Genomic DNA, 21,037 nt, shown 5'->3' with positions numbered 1-21,037 from the left:
CCAATGATGAGTCATGGTGGATGTGCTCTCAGCTGGACATGTTTGTGATGTGCAGTCAAGGAATCTTGATGTAAATCCATTCTTAGAAGTGAGATAATACATCCTGAATATAGATATGGAAACTAATGAATGTTTAACTAGATTAATGTAAATAATATATAGGTACAGACCTCTTATATAATATATAAATGCACACAGACATGGCTGTTTAAACCCCCCCTTTTATGTCTCCTTTTGTATTCAGATGTCTGTATGAAGTGTGTGGGCTCATGGTCTTTCTCTGGCCCAACAGTCTTCAGAACTTGTTTGAATTCATCCTGTACTGTAATGTATTATGTAAAGATCATTTGCATTAGTTTATGCCTCTCATTCCCTTTGTTCAGTGAAGAACAAAATGCTCGTGTTGTAAACTGCAGCCATGATTATTATCTTCCTCTCAGTTAAATCCCTCTGTTGTGAAATGAGCAGTTGTTCGTTTAAGAATGATCTATTATTATTTCTGTCTGTCAGTACATCAGTGTTTGGCCATTGTTCAAAAATATGTCATCAGAATAAAATTATATGATAATACGATGAATCATTGTTAATCACAGATCTTTGTATTTTAATTACTTTTCCCTAAATTGTCTCTCTCTATTGTTATAATTAATCACAACTTTTGAATAGATAAACTGTAGTTAACATCTAACTTTGTCAATTTGTTCGTTTCATGGCAGCACCAGATTTTTCTCTCTTCATATTCACCAGAGCTTGTTTCCACACAGGAGTTTGTCCCCATCTGACAGCCGTTTTCAAGAACCCAATCAGTTTTTGGAAAAAGTCCTATTACTGTAGTCTGCCAAATTAATTTTTTTCCCCCTCTCATCTTCAAGTACTGTGATTTGTGCTCATCTGCCTCAGTGACTGCAGAGCAAAAGTGATCCAGGCCCTAAAAGCCTCATGTGCTGATATTTGTATTGGCCAATACTAGTAGTTCTTATCTACTGGTAAAAACATCAATATCATGTCAGCAAAAATATGAAAACACTATTAAAGAAAAGATGAAGTAGTAAATGATCTTCTCAGTAGAATAAACACAATGTAGCAATAAGATATACTATAGCTTTCCCACAAACATAAAACAAACCAACTCAAAAAGCAAAATTAAATTTTCTTTTTAAGTCATCTTTTTAAGTCATCTGTGGTTAAATGTGACCAGTCACAAATGGCCGCCAACCACACGACGGTTCCTCCTGTCAGACGCCGTGATGCTGTCGTCCCAGTGATGAGCAGCTGCAGGAGAATCCAGACAGGAAACCTGACGACAGATTTAGCATTTGAGTCATTATCCGGCTTTGATCCCCACCACTCACTCAGTGTTAATTATTGCATCACAGCATAGGGCTGCCTGTCTGTGAAACTTTGATTCACAGATGTGTTTCATCACTAAAACATCACAGAGGGTCGACCGACAACGGGGTAACACAACATTCAGTTAGCCAGAGTGTGTGCTGAAATAAATGCAGCACCTGCACCTGCTACAGAATAAAATTAGCTGCTTTTTAACTTTTACATTTTTAAAATTCAAATGATTCTCAAGTATGAATTAATTTATCTTAACACAATAGCTGCGGTGTCACCACCACTACATGGTGCATGACTTTGCCCTTTTTCTTAACTTCAAGTTTACATACTATATGGTTATTATGACAGATGACACAACAAAACTGAATACACAGTCTATCTAAGAATTCTATATACCCTCATTGAATAACAATAGAATAAAAATAGTTGGCTAATTAATTAAAAAAAGATTTTAAATTCAAATATAAAACACCAAACACAACAAAAGTCAGCACATCCTTCATTTCTTTAATTTTACTGAGAGAATCAATCCTCACAGACACAGGACTGACAAATACGTATGTGCTGAGATGTTCTGTCCCTTCCTCACAGAACAGCTGTGCACATCTGCTGCAGACAGTTGTTGTGTCCCTCTACCTTCTGCTTTGAAATACTACAAATGTTTTCTGTTGGACTGGAGTCAGGGGATGGAGGATCAGACCAGGTTTTCCTCTTTGAAAGCTGTTGTGTGATTTCTGCAGTGTGCAGAATCATTGTCATGTTGTTAGATTTATCTCCTGCCAAGTTTCTTCGAACTGTGAGTCACATTCAGCATTTGGGTAGAAATCTGCATACGTAGCACCATCTATAAATGTCATCTACACCTTTTTGCTCTCATAGCAGCTCCATATCGGCTCACTCACACCTCTGTGTTTCACAGCTGACACTCTGGCGTCACTGTGGTGGTCCTGGCCCGGTCCACCCCAAACATGCTGAACTCCATCTGATCCAAACACATTTATCTTGGGTTCCTGTGCACTGCCAACATTCATCAGGCCTCTTTTCACGGTTTTGGCAAAGTTGAATGTTGCAGAGTTACACAGCTTTTGTGAGCAAATGTTCTCCTGGACGCTGTCTATAGAGTTTGATTTCATGCACCGTCTTTCACACTGTATGATCAGTCACAGAAAACAAGTCAGCACGTACCTGTCTGTTTATTTCAGTGCTCGGTTGCATAAATAGTGAATTGTGCTTTTTAAGGGCCGCCTCTACGCCTTCTGTTACTGGCTCTTCTTATATTTTCCTTCCATCATTTCCTCGCCATGTGAAGCCATGTTGCATTACACACAACCCAAGCCAAAACTGAGGAGGCTGTGGTGTCCTGACCTATTTTATGACTTTATTTATGTAATTTGCATCAGCTGGAAGTTACCTGTGTAATTAAACGTGCTACTATGGCTGCATTTAGGTTCATTTTCAGGGTCTATCACAGTTCTTTAACTCAAACATAATAGTTATTGACAGATAAAGCAGTTTTGAATCATTTAACATTTTAATCGTATATCACAGGCATGTATTCAGCTTGGTTTTACACTCTACTATGGGTTGACTGATTCAGCTTTTGAATAAAGCCTGTGTAAAATGCTCACCTGATTCTTTGAAACCAGTTACTTACCAAATTGTGTTGCTATAACTTTAACAGGAAATATAATAGCATCACAACAGGTAGCTTCCAGTTCTTTTAATTTTCTTTACAGTATGTGTGCACACGTGGAGCAGCATTACTACTGGGGCGGTGTGCCCTTTGCTGCATGTCATTCCCCCTCTCTCTTCCTACCCATTTCCTGTCTACTGTTCTGTATATTAAAGGCAAAAAGCCCATTGTTCTGTACAACACATTCAACCTGAGCCACAGGCAGGCAAAGGGTTAACTCAGACTAAAACGACACCAGAGAAACCATGAGAGTGATACTGCAGGTGGTTGTTGAGTTGATGGGTTGAGGACCTGCAGGTGGAGAAGCTGCCACACTCAGCTCACACAAGCACAGTAAGAGAGACAAACTGTGAACAAGCGGCATGCAGGCACACTGGCAGGAGAGAAAACAGCAGAAACACGAGGACTGATGGAGACACACAGCTGATACAGTCACAGCATCACTGGTCAGAGCTTCAGCCAATAGGAGTTCATACATCCACCGCTGTGTAAACACTTGAACTCATTAGTCAAGGTCAAGATCAATTTTACAAGTTAGTTTGTTGTTTTTGTTTAACATGATTTTGTACTCAGTCATTTTAATGGGATTTGTTCATAGACATTTCTCAGGGCCCATTTCTGTTGTAGAATTAAAGTCATCAGCTCAGGGTCTCATGATTTGCCAAAATAAAGCCCCCCCCCCCCCCCCCCCCCCCCCCCCCCAACATCACCTCCCTCCACAGTCCAGTGAGTGACATGCACCTTAACTGAGGGGAGGCTCTGGAAAAACTGTTTTTGATGAGGGATGGACCAAGTTAAGGAGATGGAGCTTTAATGTCCTGGGGGATGGTTTGGTTTTTATTTATAAGATAAAGTGCCTTGTTAAGGATTAAATCAGTGTTTCCCCACCATTTGTGATAAACAAAAGCAGTTTTTATTAGCAGAAAGGCCAAAGAGCAGCACAAAAACAAAAATCCAATCTCCAATCCATTTCTAAATTTAACTTTCAAATGTGTCTCCTCAGCAGCATCAGTGAGAGCTCAGTCCAGGCTCACAGTCTCCTCTGTGTCAGTCGGTTCAAGGCGTCCCACAGCCACGAGTGTGAGAGTGCTGTGTGCAGTTTACTGTACCTGCAGTGGCCACAGCTCAGAGGAGATATCGGAGAGAAACGTGTTACTTTGACATAAAGCAGAACTGTACAGTCGCAAGCTGCTCAAATACACACGTGCCTCGTGTACACACACATCCAAACGTACAGTACACTCTCACAGAGACACCACTAGGCTATAATTAATGTACGATCTGGTCCTGTGATTTATTTTTGTCCCTATCTGACCTTATGCGCTTCTTGAATGTGAAATGTCCTCAAGGATTTGTGGAGCTAGGGTGAGCTGAAGGCAAACGCGCGCGCGCGCACACACACACACACACACACACCTCTCCGACTGCACAGAGTCCTGCTGGACCATGTATCATAAACCTTCATTTCTCCTCGAATGCCTGAACTGCCTCGCCTTCCTTCTACACGTCTTTTTCACTCATTTCCTCCATCTCTCTCTCTGGGCTCGTCCCCATGGAGCATCTGAAAATAGCAGCTCAGGGAAAAGTGGGTCAGCTGCCATGTGGAGGGGGGAGTGGGTTTGTGTGGGTGGGTGGGGGGGTGTCTGTGTGTGTAACCAAACAACTGTAACTCTGTTATCTCAGAGTTTTTCTTTTAAATTTGGGTTGACAGCTGGAATCACCAGGACTTTACATTTGTCATTCAAACGTCACCTTTCACATGGGAAACAAATAGGTTTATAGAGACAAATAACACCTGAATAACATACATAACTTCATTCATTCTTGTTAATTCACCTGTACGAGCCCATATACTAAGATCCTGTGAAAAGCCCTTATAATTGATCACTCCTGATGACACCATCATCTCCTGTTGATTCCAGGTGTTTGAACTTCCCTCTGTGCTGCATCAGGGTTTTAAGTCCTCAGTGTCAGAAACATCTCTGCAGCTAAACCAGGATAAAACAGCTGGTCCTGATCAATATACAAATCAACTCTGTTTCCGCACTGGCTTCTTCCACCTTTCAACATTTACAACATTAAAATCTCACCTCAACTATTATATCTGACTCATCTTCAGTCAGACTCTGCCCTCTCTACATGGTTGATTTGAGATGAGTGCATTGTTTCAAACTGGCTCCACAGGTCTTCTTCCCTTCACTCAATCACTGTTCTTCATCTCAGCTCTCAGCTCATGGTCATGTCAGGTCAGGTCATTTACCATTGTCTCTGAGCTATGTAGGCTACTGACACTTACTGAAAGACATTTTGAAGATCTCTTTGTCTTTAGCCTTTTAATTGTCACCATGAAGACAACGTTTTTCTATTAGCTTGTATTTTATTTGTTCTCTGTGCAGTACTGTATTGTTGCTACCTTCCCAGATATTCTGTGCTTTCATTAATACATTATATGATGCATCTATATCATTCTAGTTGGTGGCAAGAATCGATTTTCTAACCATTAAGCACTTTGGTCAATGTTGTTTTTAAATGCGGCCTTTAAAGGACTTGCTTTGCCAAGTTCAGGGGTCTGATGGTCTATCTGGTAAAATAACAGCTGTGTTGGATTATGGGAAGTCTATGCATCAATGCAGTCCACCTATATGTTATCTAGCGTTATAGAAGAGTGACACTAAATGGCTGCGATATTGTAGCGGGGAGTTAAAGCACATTTCTCTCTAGAACATTCAAACAGAAAAGAAAGAACAGGAAGGAGACACGAACACAGGTCAAAACAAACCAACAAACGTATCTAACACTGTCAGGAGCAGCAGCACCGCTGCCACACAGAAAAGTCCCGACAGAGAAAAAAAATCCCCTAAACCAGCTCACAAAGAAAACCCAGGAGCAAACTCCCCTGACAATGCTACTGTTCTTATACATGTAAATCTCATTATAGCACCACATGACTGTGGCACATCTGTAGAGATTCTGAGCGGATCTTCAGTCTGCTCCCAATCACACAACCATTGCTATAAGACTGTCAATAGACAGCTTTACCAGTTGCCCATCTTCACTGTCATCCGAAATATTCAAAAGATCATTATAAAAAGATGCTGATGATGTCGTCAGAGGATTTGAAAACTGAGTGAGGCCTGAACAGTTTCTTCTAGCCTGTAACTTTGCATAATGAGTTAACACACAGTAGTTTTCAGACTATACTCAAACACAATCTGATCTACAGGGTTTTAGAGCTTCTCTTTAACACAGAGCAGTGGAGCATGTTTTCAAAATGTCTGTGGACTTGGCTCATGTGGCCTAGTGGTTTATCTAATTATCTGTTATGTGTTAAACTAATGCAGTTAGACCTAATGGGCTCCATGCAAACAGCACAGAAGGGGACCACTGAGACAGCCATAACGTCATAAAACAATCAATGTGGTGTGTGTGTGTTTGTGTGTGTGTGTGTATATGTGAGAAGAGTGGATAAACATGCACAGATGAATGTTTCAAACACAAAACACAAGATCTCAGCAAATGAATAAACATTCATAATGAAAACATATTTGTCACGGAGGGAACACCAAATACTGGAGTACATATAGGATAAGTCTGTTTGTCATGTCTCATATGTCGTACTGTATATATGTCAATGTACATACAGCACTGTACTGTTTGCCGTTAGTACACTCAACAGTTTCATGGTTGATGTGAACACTGGAGTCTATGTAACGTCTGTTTGAAGAGACGAAATCAGCCAGTCAGAGCTGTGTTGTGGTTGCCATATTGACAACCACTCCCATCTAATACATGTGTCAGTAAGTCACACGGCTAAAACCTCTGTGACTGTGGTAAAAATTAGATTATTATTTTCCTTACCCTTGCTACCCTTATATCTTTAATACATGAGATAACACTTCAAAAACTGGAAAAGGTCAAGACAAAAAAGACTGTGTTTCTTATCTCATCTGAAATTATAGGGTTATGTTTTTGTTTTGTTGCTCTGTACCTCCATCCATTAGTCCCATTTTCATGAGTGAGATAGGAATGCGAATGAATGAGTCACTGATTCATGAATTCACTTGATTTTGGTGGTCAAAGCTCAAAGGTCAAGGTCACTATGCCTTCACAATTAACATTTATGGCCATAACTCACAAATTCATACCCTAATTATGACACAGTCTCATTAAATAAAATGACATGGTGATGACATTTTATATCTACAGTAAATGGTCACTGACATCATAGTGTTTCTCAAAAACACTTCAGGTCATAATTTAATGTTGTAAAGAAGCATATTGTAACCACATTCCTTTAACTTACTTATATTGATTTAGCTCAGTCCAGCGCCCACTGACCATGGAAAAAGAAGGAGGGAATCTACTCTAGAAAGACTGAAACTAACCATTTAACCACTTAAGATTCAAACCTTTGAAGTATAGATGTGCTAAGAGTCGACAGCTGTTCCCCAAGGTCTATAGTTAAAAATCTATATGTACAACAAACGAGCACACTGAAGTGGTAGTTATTTCCTTTCAAAAGTAATATGTTATCGTAGAGGCTTTTTACTGTGTTTACATTATATTGCTTGTGTTCATCTCAAATCATTGTGCTGACCTTTAGCTGAATGTAACTCTCTACCTCTGCTTCACTTAACGTTCGCTTTTATGAAACAGGTCTTACTGGTTCAATAGCTTCTTCTTAGAGCAGTGGGAAAATGAGTAGGGGTGTAAAAATGATTGAATGCCTCAAAGCACAACAGGCACAGAGCATTTCTCTTTAGATTTTTAGTTGATGATGGATTTTTTCATCTGTTATAGCCAGAGTGGACCTGTTTGTAAAGTCAGCCAAGGACATAACAAAGAAATGTAAAACATCCTCAACAATAAACAGCATCTGAAATAAACAAATCACTCTCTTAGAGACTTTATATCACAGATACAGTAGATATGACAGAGCATCCACACAGTTTGTCACGGTCTGTCATTAGATGGGATCCAGGGAGCCTGAAGAGAAACAGCCACACTTAAGTGCTGATGGGTAATTTAAAATAAAGGCTTCTGGTCTTTATATCATCACCTTAGAAGACAAATGTGCACCATCATTGTATTTCATGGAGAAACACCTCTTGCTTTCTATATTCATAAAACATATTTTAAAAAAATAAATCATATTTCATGCTGCACAAACACAGATCAACATGAGGTTGTTAAGTGTTTATTTCAGAAGTATGTGTATATATTTATATATATTAATGTCTTCTCTGCTATGCTTTCCAGGATTCAAGTGTCCTGTCTGCTCCAAGTCTGTGGCGTCCAATGAGATGGAAGTTCACTTCATCATGTGTCTAAGCAAGCCTCGCCTCTCCTATAATGGTAAGGAAGCACTGCCATTACCTTTTCTTTGTATGACAGGAGGCCTGATCTGGTATGTGGAAGGAAAAGTCCAGGCTCACTGCCGTACTATAAATACTGAATTGATTTTGGCTCTGGCCCTGGTCATATTTATTGGTCTTCCCAATATTGTGCCAAGTCTCCAGTTTCTGCTGCTCTGCTGATAAATATTCATGACGGGTGGCTCTACAGACTGACGCGTGTTGTTGAGCTAGTCCTACCAAAATATGATAAATATGAATGAGGGGAATGAGGGAAATCATAAAAATTCATAGAATGAGTTTATTCAACCTGACATGTTCAGTCATCCAGTTCTGAAAATACAAACACAGCTGAGGCTGCTAAGATCCCTAATGGCAATCAACACTTGCGTAAAGTAACGTCTTTTGTTTCATGAGACGGATCCTGATTCTATCTAAGCTCATTATGTCTATGTGGGGTTTTACCATTTCTTATCAGTCAAGTGCAGCAGCGAATTACACGGTTAACTCTGAGGGAAACTAACAGTGCAGTGTTTGACTGAAATAGTCATAATCATCTATCTTTATTGCAGACACTATAACCAGACCAACAAAACACAAAAAAATTGATAACGTTAAAATTAACTCTGGTACATTTGCCCTTTCGCAAGCCAAAAGGGCACCTATAGGAGCAGTTTGTGAGTTTTGCTATTGCTACATAGGCATTATTAGCATTAGCAGCTGTTTGCTTACAAGAAATATGCATTCAGCTTGTCTCTATCATGTAATTTCTTTCACCGAAGTTAGCATGTTAGCCAGCTAGCCCCAATCACTTTCCGATAGCGAGTCACTGTAGCAATCTGCCCTAACGACGTTGTGCTGTTTATCCGGTGAACACAGCAACGGCCAAAGCTCTTGTGACGATTGCCACCACCTGCTCCAAGAAAGAAAACCCTTCAGTGGCAGAGAAGCCAAACAAATGGCCTCTTGAAAATGGTGGGCAAGTGTCACTTAGACAAGACTGTTGAACAGACGAAAAGGCAGTCTTGACTAATAATGTTCAGAATCGGTTCTTACTTAAACATAAGCCAGGAGCAGGAAAGAGCTCACTAGAATCTGATTTCCCCCACTGGGTCCATGCAACAAAATGAATTAAGCCTGGTTTGTTTGTGAAAGGCCAGTGTGGATGGAAAGAAAATGCAACAAACAAGCAAATGTGTGCGTGGTGGAAGGAGTTCTTTTTTTTTTTTTAACTTATACTACTTATTAATAAAAAAAAGTAATTCTATAGCCTACCTGTTTGCCTTAGGCAGTAGCCTATACCATGATTCAGTTTCTCTATTTAGAAAAGCTGTGTACTAGAGTTTGCATATTATCAGTGATATTTGGGGCCATGTTTTTATCACTTAACTAGATTAATCAATGGAACAATCTGCTGTAAATGTTGTATTCATTAGCATTCCTGCCTCAGCAGGTCTTATCTTCAAAGGTTCCTGAGCTGATGGAAGTGATGTTGTATTGGAAAGAGGGTGAAGTCTTTTTCTCTTTAGCACAAGTGAATGACAAACACTCAGGCTCACAAGAAATGATGAGTTTTATATACAGTAAACATTTACTAAAACAAATAGAAGGACCTAGGAGTGACAGACATGGCTGAATGCCACATACAGCTTGGTTACAGAGGCAGCAGACTCTCATGTAGAATATTTCATTGAGCTATTCATTTAACATGTTTTCAGAAAATTAACAACTTTAATGCAGCTGCAGCTGCAACAACCTTCTGAGATTGACAGGGTGATTAGTATGGGCTATCCAGTGTGAAATGAGGAACTGCTGGGCCTTTGTTTTCATTGAAACACACATTGAAATGACAGGGAATAATCTAAAATGGGAGGAAGTGGTGACCGCGACTAGTATATTTGTGAGGAAAAGGACCCAGATGCTGAATTGAGGAGAACATGCACTGGATGTAGTTTACATCCAATATGTTACTGCCAATGTCAGAGTTTGTGACTATCTCTACTCTCTATGTCGCACTAAGGCTCATGAGGAACATTTCCCTCAACCTGAAACTCAAACTTCTTATTCAGCTGGATATCAACACAGTGTGGCAATAGTGACTTACCTTAGCCTACTGTACAACACAATCATAGCTATGAGGTGTGTTGCAGCGTGTGTGTAGAAGCCAGGCATGTTTTATTTTATGTCACTGATTGTATGTGTTAGGTGCTCTCTTAGTCTATCTCTCCATGTCTCTCCATGCTCTTTTCTCTGGTTAGTCAAACCACTACTTACAAGAGCCAGTATAATCAGAGTTGTTCTTTTGTGGTATTTGAGCTCAGTGATTGTGATGTGGTTTGGGGAAACAGACATCAAACTGACCAAATAGATAAATACATGATTTACTTAATTGTCCTCATTAAAACTAAATTGACCTCTCAGCAGCCAGAAAGGCTAGGCCTCATATTTCCCTGTCTTTTTTGGTCCTTTAGTTTTGTGCTCCAGTAAACCAGAGAGGAAAAGTGGTTCATATTTATCATTATACTTTTGACTGCAGGCAGTGCCACAGCATATGAATCAAAGTGCCTACTTTTCCACAGCCATGCCAGCAGAGCTCGGAGGGAGTGATATAGGCTCTGTGGTTTTCACTTTATAACTTGGATATTACTGAAGTGACTAATGTCAACTGCAGAGGTGACTCTTACCGGAAATTTCACACTGAGCACGAGCATGCCAGTATTTACAGGAGGCAGATTGTCTGCTCTGCAGTTGGTTGCTTAGTTGCAGAAAATGCTCATTCATTACAACTATTGGTGAAAAGTAAGGTCAGAGGTAGGAGCATGATGAGTCAGAGGAAGACACATTGTGACAATCAAGAATCAAATGTGGGTGTCTGCACTCTGCACCAGACTAAACCACAGCCCTGTGTTGTTGCCAGGTGTAAATGCAGCATTCATTTAGTGTTTCAAAGCTAAACTGTTGCTCCCTGTTTTTAATTGTTGAGTCTGTTCAGTGCAGCCCGATAGTCTCAGTTTAAAAGTGAATGAACATCCAACCGTTCTAAAAGCCAACACAAATGGATGGTAAAAGTTGGTGCTGACTTACCCAACAAGTTGTAACGTCATTTGTCATAGCCTCATGTTTATTGTTATCCGGTGTCCATACTAATATAATAATAATAATAATAATAATAATAATAATAATAATAATAATAATAATAATAATAATAATAATAATAATAATAATACTGCTGTCTAGCTTCCAGTCTACTATGTATTTCCTAAAGCAGGCTTCTGTTTTAATTCTGCTGCTGCTCCTGCTTGACTGACAGTAGTCATGTCTGTTCATTGCCCCTACAGCAGCAGTAATTGACAGCTACTTGTTTTGCTATAGACATGTGCATGTACATCTGACCAGGAGCCTAAAGGTCACCTTAAAGGAGTCTGTGTGTGTGTGTCTACACAGCGTGGGCACTTGTGTTGTCTTTGTGTTGATAATAATAACATAACCACAGGGCCAGTTCAGTAGAAACTAATGTAAGTTTCAAGCCTGCAGCTAAACACAGACTGTGGAGGGAAGATTGAATGACAGAGACAGGGAGAGTGCAACTGTCTTAAAGAAGATGGGATCCAGAGTGATGGAGTACCCTGATGGCTGATAACGGATGAGAGGAGAGAGGGTAAAAGGAGAAAGGCTCCCATAATTCCTCTGTTTTTTTTTCTCCAGCTCTCTCTGTCTTGTCACTCTTTATTTCCAGCAAATTACTCTCTCTCGTTCTCCCTCTGTCCCTCTTTCCTCTGTGAGTCCGTCTGTCCGAGCGCCTCTGTTCCCGCTGTGTAATCTCTCTGTAATTTCTCTTTGTCTTTTTTCCCTCCCTCTTCCTATATCTCTCATTCTCTCTGTTCTCTTGGATTTTTTTAGACTCACAAAACAGGCCAAGCTGCGGCTTATCTCGATTCCCAGCATGCTCCGGCGTCTATTGTCAATCACCTGGGCCTACTGACTGTTGCACATCAACACATCTCTGAGCAAGGCCATTACACATATACACATTTGCTCAACAATAGATGTCAGCCTGGAGCGGATGAATTAGTCTGCAGACTTTTCTGCTCTATTTATACTGACACTGATTATTAAATCATTGCTAGTTCATAACTGGTTTTTAATTATTATTGCTCAACTGTCTTGTACAGTAAATCCTAAAATGTATTATGCATCATCCACGTTTCGATGTAGCTTTGTAGCATTTACAGGGAGAAGAAAAGAAGAAATGACATTTCCAAGCAGTGCTGTCAGAATCCAATCCAGACTACAGGTTTTCACATTTCTACTCTTGTGGGATCTGGAACCAATATTCTGTTCTTATCTATAAAACAGACTAACCTAGTCCTGAAGGGCCCACTGGCCCATGGTTGCAGGACTGCAGGTTCATCTCTGGACATCACATTTAAGTTGGTCTTTCACAGGTCTGTTTCAGATTTGTGCAATTTGGACCCATAATACTGTCTAAGATTTTCTGGATTTCATTTCATTTCATATATTTATTTATTTAATTGGGACAATGTACATTAATCAATATTGCTGCATTAAACATCAATGCAAATGTGCCAGACTTAGCACAAATGCTAAATTTTATCCGTAGTCCCAAGGCAGGTACCTACACAACACAGACATGGTAAGGCTTTAAAACCTCATAACTTCAAATCATACAATAGACAATTACAGAACAAGACACAGGCAGACAAAATCAAAACAAACAATATTATAACAAAATATTTTAAAGCAGTACTAAAGAACTTTCAGTTTTGGTTGAGTTTGGCGGCGCCTGTGGACCAAAGCGGTAGTGTTTTGCCTGAAGGAAGACTCCATTTCCCATGAACACTAGCGTGAGAGCAGGGTTCCTACCATGCTCCTCAAAGCTGCTTAGTGCCAGAGAAAGAGATACAGACCCCCTCAGGCCATGACAGAGGTGTCATTCAACTTGTTGTAAGTCGATGTATCATCACAAAAGTTATGAAAATATTTTATGAAGGTTGAAAAGTTCCTTAGTGTTGGTTTAACCCAGAGATAAACATTTAAAAGATCAATGGACCAAAAGACCCCGGGAACTGAATTTTGGTATCTGCTAACAGAACAAGCACACTGTACTTGTACTGTTGCTACTGTGCACAGAGTTTGAAACATGTTGACCTGGCTGAAGCTGTAACTTTCAGGAGAATAGTATTTGCATCTTCCCATAAATTGGTCTTCATTTTCTGAACTGCTTATGTGAAATTTCTTTTAATGAAAGGGAATATGAATATTTTAACAGCGCTGCCTCACAGCTGAAGTGTGGATCAGAGCAAAGGTGTGAAACTATTTCTAAAACTATGGGTGTTTCAGTGTTTAGTTTGAAAAGACCAGGACTCTTTGCTAGAGTCTGCATAACCAGGCAAGAAGGGCGTCTTGATCAGGGAGGTCCTCTCAGCAGCTCTACATCAATCAGGCCTTTATAGGAGACCGGCTCGACAGATGCTACTTTGAGCCTGCTGGAGCCAACAGCCTTTAATAGGAATAATATTCTCTGGTCTGATGAGGCAAAAACTCTGAAATCCTTGAAAATAACTCCAAACTGTGTGTCTGTCAAACACCAGACACTGCTCATCACCTAGCAAGCACCATCCTGGTGGTGTCAGCATCATCATCATATTAGAGGGCTTTCTCAGCTGCATGGACATGGGGACTGGTCAGAGAAGGGAATATTTCTGTCCTGTTGCCACTGCTGTTCTGTGAGTCCGGGTCACAAGATGCTCTGACAGCACCTGTCCACATTAAAATATGTTTTGTAACATGTTAGAATTAAATTCCATATTTAAGTTTCATGGTGTCACAGCACATTTATTAAAGCCACACCACGTAGTTTTTCGACCTTAAAATAATGTGTCTAAACTCATTGAAGTGGTACAAAAATGGTTAATAGGATGAATGGTGCCGCCGCTGCAGCCTGAGCGGGGTTGCGCCGGCTCAAACTGCACTATGTAACTTTCCTGCGCGGGTAGGAACACCGTGGTCCTGGTACACTGCAGCTCCACTGAGCTCCAGAGACCGAGCTCAAGCCCAGTCTCCCTGCTCCTCTCCCACGAACCACGACGGCTACTGTCACCGCCGGTACCCCCAATGACAGCAGCAAAGGCACCGTCGGCAATGGTGGCGGCACAGTACCAGACATGGCGAAGGTACTGGTACCGGTAATGATGGCGGCGAAGTGCTTCTCTGGGACAGACACAGTAGCAGACAGTTGCTCTTCTCAACCAGAGTACCAGTACCACAAATCCTACATAGTGGGGCTTTAAGCTTTGAGATGCTAAGACGCTGTCCTGACAGTTTCACTGCATACCAAAAAAGACTAGGTGAAAAACATGTGACAAATCTTTGCTGCCTACAGTGAAATCAGAGTGCAGAGTTACAGATTGCAGCGTTAATTTCTTGCATCAATCTAAATGTAGTAAATGAAATGGGAACACAGGAAGCAAATGTGTAATTTGTGTCTCTGTTTGTCTGCACTGTGCATGTGCTGTGCATGAGTTAGTGTGATGCAGGTGAGGGTTGTTGGTAGCACACCGAGTCCACGTGAGCTGACCACTGGATCTTTTCTGGGCTTTGACTTTGCATGATGATATTTTAATGCCTCTCACTAAATATAGCCCCTTGCACAGAGTGGGGGTGGAGTTGGTCAGATACAGACATAGAAATCAGGAGGGTGGTATGGAGACGCAGTAAGTGAAAGTGTGATTGTGCAGTTTACCTCTTGCAGCTCAGGTCATTGGAGGACACAAAAGAAAGAGTGCTGTAATTCAGAGAAGCAAAGAGCTCATAACTGATGGGAAGGTGCTGGATGCCAAATGTCTGTTGGCAAGTCACTAACCAGGAGAGACAGCTGAAAGTCAGGAGGAAGCAGGGGCAGGTGAGAAGACAGCTAATGATGCAGAGACCTGGGAGAGCCGGCGAAACCTCGCATCCCATTTCCTCATTGTCTGTTCACACTGTCTCATTTGTTACATAGTTCATTTGTCATGACATTAGTCTGGTTCATTTTATTTTGATACCATCCATAATCCTCATATTTGTTCCTTGGCACTGATTCTGTTTCTACTCTGTTACTCAGAGTTTTTTTTTTCAACTGTTTTTCCAGATCTTGGAGTCCCTTGGATTTTCTGTCAATAAATTTAATTTGGGGTTATTGTTATGGTTACAGTATCTGCTACTGGGCAGTAAAGATGGGATACCTTTTTCTTTTTAGATAATACAATTATGAAGCAATTGCCATCAAAAGTTCATGACATCTATAAGACAGTGTTTCCAAAATCACTTATCATCGGTCACTATACTCAGTATTCACTAGTGGCATTTTAGAAGCACATCCAATGAATCATCAGAATGTTGTGTCTTCAATAACAAGTCATGTTACTGTCACTGTCTGTCATGTTAATTCAGCTTTTATAAAAAAAAATCCAAACAGGAAGTAATCAGGCTGTAATTTTCCAAAGCTGGCTCTGAATTAGTTTGTAGTAGTAGTTGTGATGTGTAGTAAGTTGTGATTTTGTTCAAACCAATTTGAGTCTTTTTTTCTTTCTTTTGATGCATCATTATGAAACAGAATCCATGAACCAGACTACTTCAAGTTCAATCTGCTTGGCGATTGTAGATATTCAATTTGAACAGGTTATAACAGATTTGAGATTTTTTTATCTTATCCCATGTTCATATGAAAGCTTGAATTTTGATTAAAACGTGACAGAAAGTAGTGTTCACACCACTGACATGCTGCTGTTCTTCAGCTGTGGGGGTTTTGAGAACACAAAACACGCTCAAAACTAGACGAGACGAATCCAATAAAATGACACAGAGTTGTCAAGAAGTGATTGTGAACACACACAGTGACGAGTGGAATGAGATTGTTTTCCGTGCCCTACACACGTGTTATAATGCTTGATTAAATAATATGATATGATATTTAGTCTGTTCCTTTGTAGCTGCATTGTAGGAGCTAGCAGCTGATGTTAACGTTAGTCAGGCCGTCCATCTGTCCAATCTTCTTTCCAGCTCAACTACAACCAGATTGATCTGTGCTCATGGTCCTCAGAGGATCAACCTTGGTGACTTTGTTGACCCACTGAGCTGTCTTCACGTCTAATAGATTCCTATAAAACTCACTGATCATGAAACCTTGATCACAGCTTTAAATTCACTCAACAGTGTCAAAGCTGCAGGACAAAATGACCAACTCAGACTAAGGACATGGACAATTGATATGTGTTTTTATGCAGTTCAGAGGACTTTTCACAAATCTTCAAACCAAAATATTACTTACCTCAGCACTTTCAGACACCACCAGCATCATGACACCACATGCACATTTTTAAACATTTGTCTGTAGTGTAGGACAGTATATTAAGTATGTTAGCTTCTGTACTGTAATGACCTTGTGTCAGCTCTGCCAAAGTGGATTTCACATCACATGTTCAAACATAATCATCAAATTAATCACCATCATCCGTGAAATAATGATGTTGATTTTGATGGAGGTTGGCCAAACTGGGGGTTACCCTCTCCACTTTGTGATAACTTGATGACCTCTTTAAAAAAAACATGTCATAGGTGAAAGAAACAAGATTGAACAAACCTCTTCACTTGATTATTCAAGCTTGGATCAGATGTTGGCTTTAGATTTAATGCACTCTGCACTTGCTGTCAAACACTCAGAGTCACATCACTTAAACTATGCAGACTTTTGAGGATCTGATTAATGTGAGTGTTTCCTGGTTGGATTTATATGGAAAGGCAATTTGAGGAGGAGGAGGAGGAGGAGGAGGAGGAGGAGGAGGAGAGAAAGAGGAGGAGAGCTGCTGTATTGCATAAGTCTGTGTACATCCCTGTGATTTAACCACAAGGTCTTAGGAAGAAGAGAAGCTATCCATCCATCCATCCATAACCCTAACCCTCTAACCCTAACCCAGTATGTACTGTCCAAAAGTTGTTTGTTCCCCAGCTCATTGTGGTAACCATGACAACCAAGGCCCATTAGGCGTGGCACTGTAGGTGGGGTATCACAGGAAACACTCATGTGGATTGTATGAAAGAATTTTAAAAAATGACCCATGTGGTTGTTGAGGTTGGAGGACTTATTGGTACTTTCCTGGCTTTGTCATTCTCAAAACTATTAGTTCCCAGAACAATTCATTATCTTTTCTACATGTTGTAGTAGACAAGTCCTAAAAGGGCCATATATGATTGTCAATGATCAATAGGCTACAGAACATTTGGTTTTGTTTCATAACCCATAAGACGCAAACAGCCATAATGAAAGTGACGGCCAGTTTACTCTGAACACACTCTGAGCGCTCTGACACACTGCTAATGACCACTTGTGGTCAAGGACCTTACTTATTTATCTACTTAAATGGCAAGTGCCATTAGCCATTATGTCTTTCAATTTTTCTTCCTTTTCTAACAGCTTTACTCGTGTGTTTTGCATTTTTGTTACATATTGTTTTTATGGGCAGCTGAGGAACTGTTTTTATATTTTAAATCGGCTTGCTTCAAATATGCCCTTGGGGGAGGAGTGAAGCACTTTGAATTGAACATCGACAGTGAGTGAGAAGACAAAGAGAACCGTAATTATGAGCAGCTAAAGCAAGAAAACACTAGCAATAAAATACAGCAGTTATCAGCTTAGCAGAGATGACTCACAAAATACACGGACAACTTTGCTCTTAAATTGGCAGTACGTAATGTTTTATTAATTCTTCTTTTCTTTTTTTTGTTGAAATATGTTTCAAAGAACATCTGAATGTGGAGAGTTTCTGTGACCCACACGCACTGAAATCCATTGCAGCAATGCTCTTGAGGCTTCAAACTTTCTTGCTGTAAGGATAATAAAGAGTAAGAGTATGACTGAAGCTGTGAACAGAGCTTAACAGAACAGGCTGCGCAACAGTGACACAAATCTCTTTTTATCAAACTTTTGGGACCAATTAATGTGGGAGGTGGGACTACAATACACAGCACAGCACAATGCTAACTACAGGTGATCAGTTTTAAAGTGACAGGTGAACTAGATGCATTGATTTTAATCAACAAATCACATTTGTGTTGTGTCTGTCATCTGGCAAATAGGATCTATCATTAGCAGTTTCCAACTTTTAATTTTTTTTAATTGAATTAATATGGTGATTTCAATGTGAATTATTTATTATTGCCTTCAGATGCCTCTGAAGCTGTAACATAAGAACATAGTTAATGCCTCTGTACTTTTTCATGACATTATTCAAAATCTTTAAATAAAGTCAATTGAAATAGGATTGAATTTTGTGTGGAGACTATAATTGACTTTTTGAGAGTCTATTGATCACTGTAAGTATAAGTGTTGAACGTCCATGTGATGAATGCCGTTATTTCTTTACTCTAAAAAATCGTAAAGCGAAGATCTCGGGCTGCTTCTATTAAGAAGTACCTGGAGATAACATCTGTTGTGAATTGACACTATACAAGTAAAATAGTTGAATTTGAGTTGAATTGAATTATTCTGAAGAACAGAGTTAAGGTTCCTCCTCATCATCAGATTCAAAATGACCAACTTTATCAACTGTATACTGTGATACACCAAGCTGCTCACTGGTCTGTTTGATCTGCTGTCAGTCTGAAAATGTCACTGTTTTTGGTGCATACTGATATGTGTTCTGCTCTTTACATGTGTGTGTGTCTGTGTGTGTGTGTCTGTGCGTGCATGTGTCTTCCACCTTAGATGATGTGTTGGCGAGGGATGCTGGTGAGTGTGTGATCTGTCTAGAGGAACTGCAGCAAGGGGACACCATAGCCAGACTGCCGTGCCTCTGCATCTACCACAAAAGGTGACACACACACACACACACACACACACAACCCCACACACAAACTTGAATCACTGCCCGTTATTTAATTTTGCACTTCTTCTAATTAAATCCACTTACTGGATAAGATAAGATGGACAGTGCTCATTGCCTTTGATTTAGATATTATATATTTTATATCTCTGGATAATAAAGGTGCTGTGTGTAGCATTTCTAAACATCGATATATCACTGTCAAATCAGCTGTGATAGCTTGGGATAATTAGCAATGAGTAATGAGAACAGTCAGGAGATGACTGATAGCTGCTAGTATTTCTAAAACTCTTACAGCTAGGTGGCCATTTTGTATATTTACCACTGGACAGTATTTTATTTCAGTGCTAGAAGTCTTTTATTCCATTAGCTTTAGTTTTCTAGAAGGCCTTGGTCTCAGGTGCAGCAGCTCAAAATGCAACAGAGTGAGGTGACAACCAGTTACACCACTGGTCTGATATCTCCAGTGTAATCACGGGACAGTGTGACAGCGCAACAAATTAATTGGAAAATGATTGTGTTATCTGCATGTTGTACAGTGGCACATTGTGAACACACAACACCTGCACAGCATTGTGTTAATTAAAGGTTTGATGAAAATATGGGTTGGTGAAGCCATCTACGCTCACCGAGCACTTTATTAGGAACATGCATTGCTCTCAAGCAGCCTCTTGACGTTCTTCACGTCATGGCTTAAAACAAGATGTTGAAACTTTCCTCGGAGACGCCGCTCCATGACTGCATCACATCATCTCTGCAGATTAGTCAGCTGCACATTCAAGCTGCCGATCTCCTGTTCTACCACATCCCAAATGTTTTCTACTGGATTCAGACTGTGGAGAAGTGTTTATACAGTGTAGAAGAATATAGCAGAATCAACCCATCAATCAAATGTCAGCTGCACAGCTATGCTCTAGTTTTTGCACGGAAAACATTTGATGTGCTGTTTTACATGAAACCACACAGCAGTAAAAAAAAAAAAAAAAAAGTGACTTGTTCCTGTAACACTACTTCCACTGAAATTGTCTTCTTGTAACACACAAAAATACAAACAGTTCTGTAAAACACAGACGCGGTGTGATAAGCTGCAAGTTTAAAATGCACGTATGTAGCCTATTGTCGTTTGTGCAGCAGGTTATAATGACCCATAGTTACATTTTGTTGTTGGGTGACATCCAGTCGCAGTAGAAGAAGTGCACTGATGTATAAAAAGACCAATTACATGTCAGAACAAGATTGGGAGCTGGTCAATAAAATACAGGATTTTGACACAGGAGAGCAGGGTAAACCGTCACTTAATCCATGAGCTCTCAACAAAGTTACCCATATAAGTATTACAGTAACCATGACAACAAAAACTGTGAAATGTTGAGGAAGTAACCTACTTATATAAACTGAGATCACAATCTTCTCTTAAACCTAAACAAGTAGTTTTTGTGGCCAAACCTCCTCATGGCATGACCGTTATTATAGTAGCTACACAGTGACAACCACTGCTCTCAGTACAGTGGCGTCTTCATCGTGGTAAGCATCTGTTACTTCTGTAAGAGCTTGTAAGGTAATTCTGTTGCTCCATAAAAGATGTAAGGCACGTCTTTAAGTGTGATATTTCAGGAGACATTCCTCTGGGTCATATCTGAGGGTGGATAAAACAATGTAGCCTACAGGGTTGTTCAATAAGAAATCAGCCCATGTGGTTACTCAGGGTTACACTTCTTGATTTATATGTTTGCGTTGTGTATGTTCTGTTACCGTGGGTGTACATG

At 40.1% G+C, this 21,037-nt stretch overlaps 1 protein-coding gene across 1 annotated transcript in view; it reads left to right on the top strand.

Annotated features, from left to right (window-relative positions):
• znrf1 (zinc and ring finger 1) overlaps positions 1-21,037 on the top strand; it is a 52,896-nt gene that overhangs the window by 29,922 nt on the left and 1,937 nt on the right. The window contains exons 3-4 of the mRNA XM_083974307.1: positions 8,297-8,392; positions 19,154-19,259. Coding sequence (XP_083830433.1) covers positions 8,297-8,392; positions 19,154-19,259 — 202 coding nt within the window. The remainder of the gene's footprint in view (positions 1-8,296; positions 8,393-19,153; positions 19,260-21,037) is intronic.

The sequence above is a fragment of the Trachurus trachurus genome, assembly GCF_905171665.1.
Source record: "Trachurus trachurus genome assembly, chromosome: 6".
Lineage (NCBI taxonomy): Eukaryota > Metazoa > Chordata > Actinopteri > Carangiformes > Carangidae > Trachurus > Trachurus trachurus.
The sequence above is the reverse complement of the archived record's forward strand: the minus strand, read 5'-3'. Positions and strand labels throughout refer to the sequence as shown.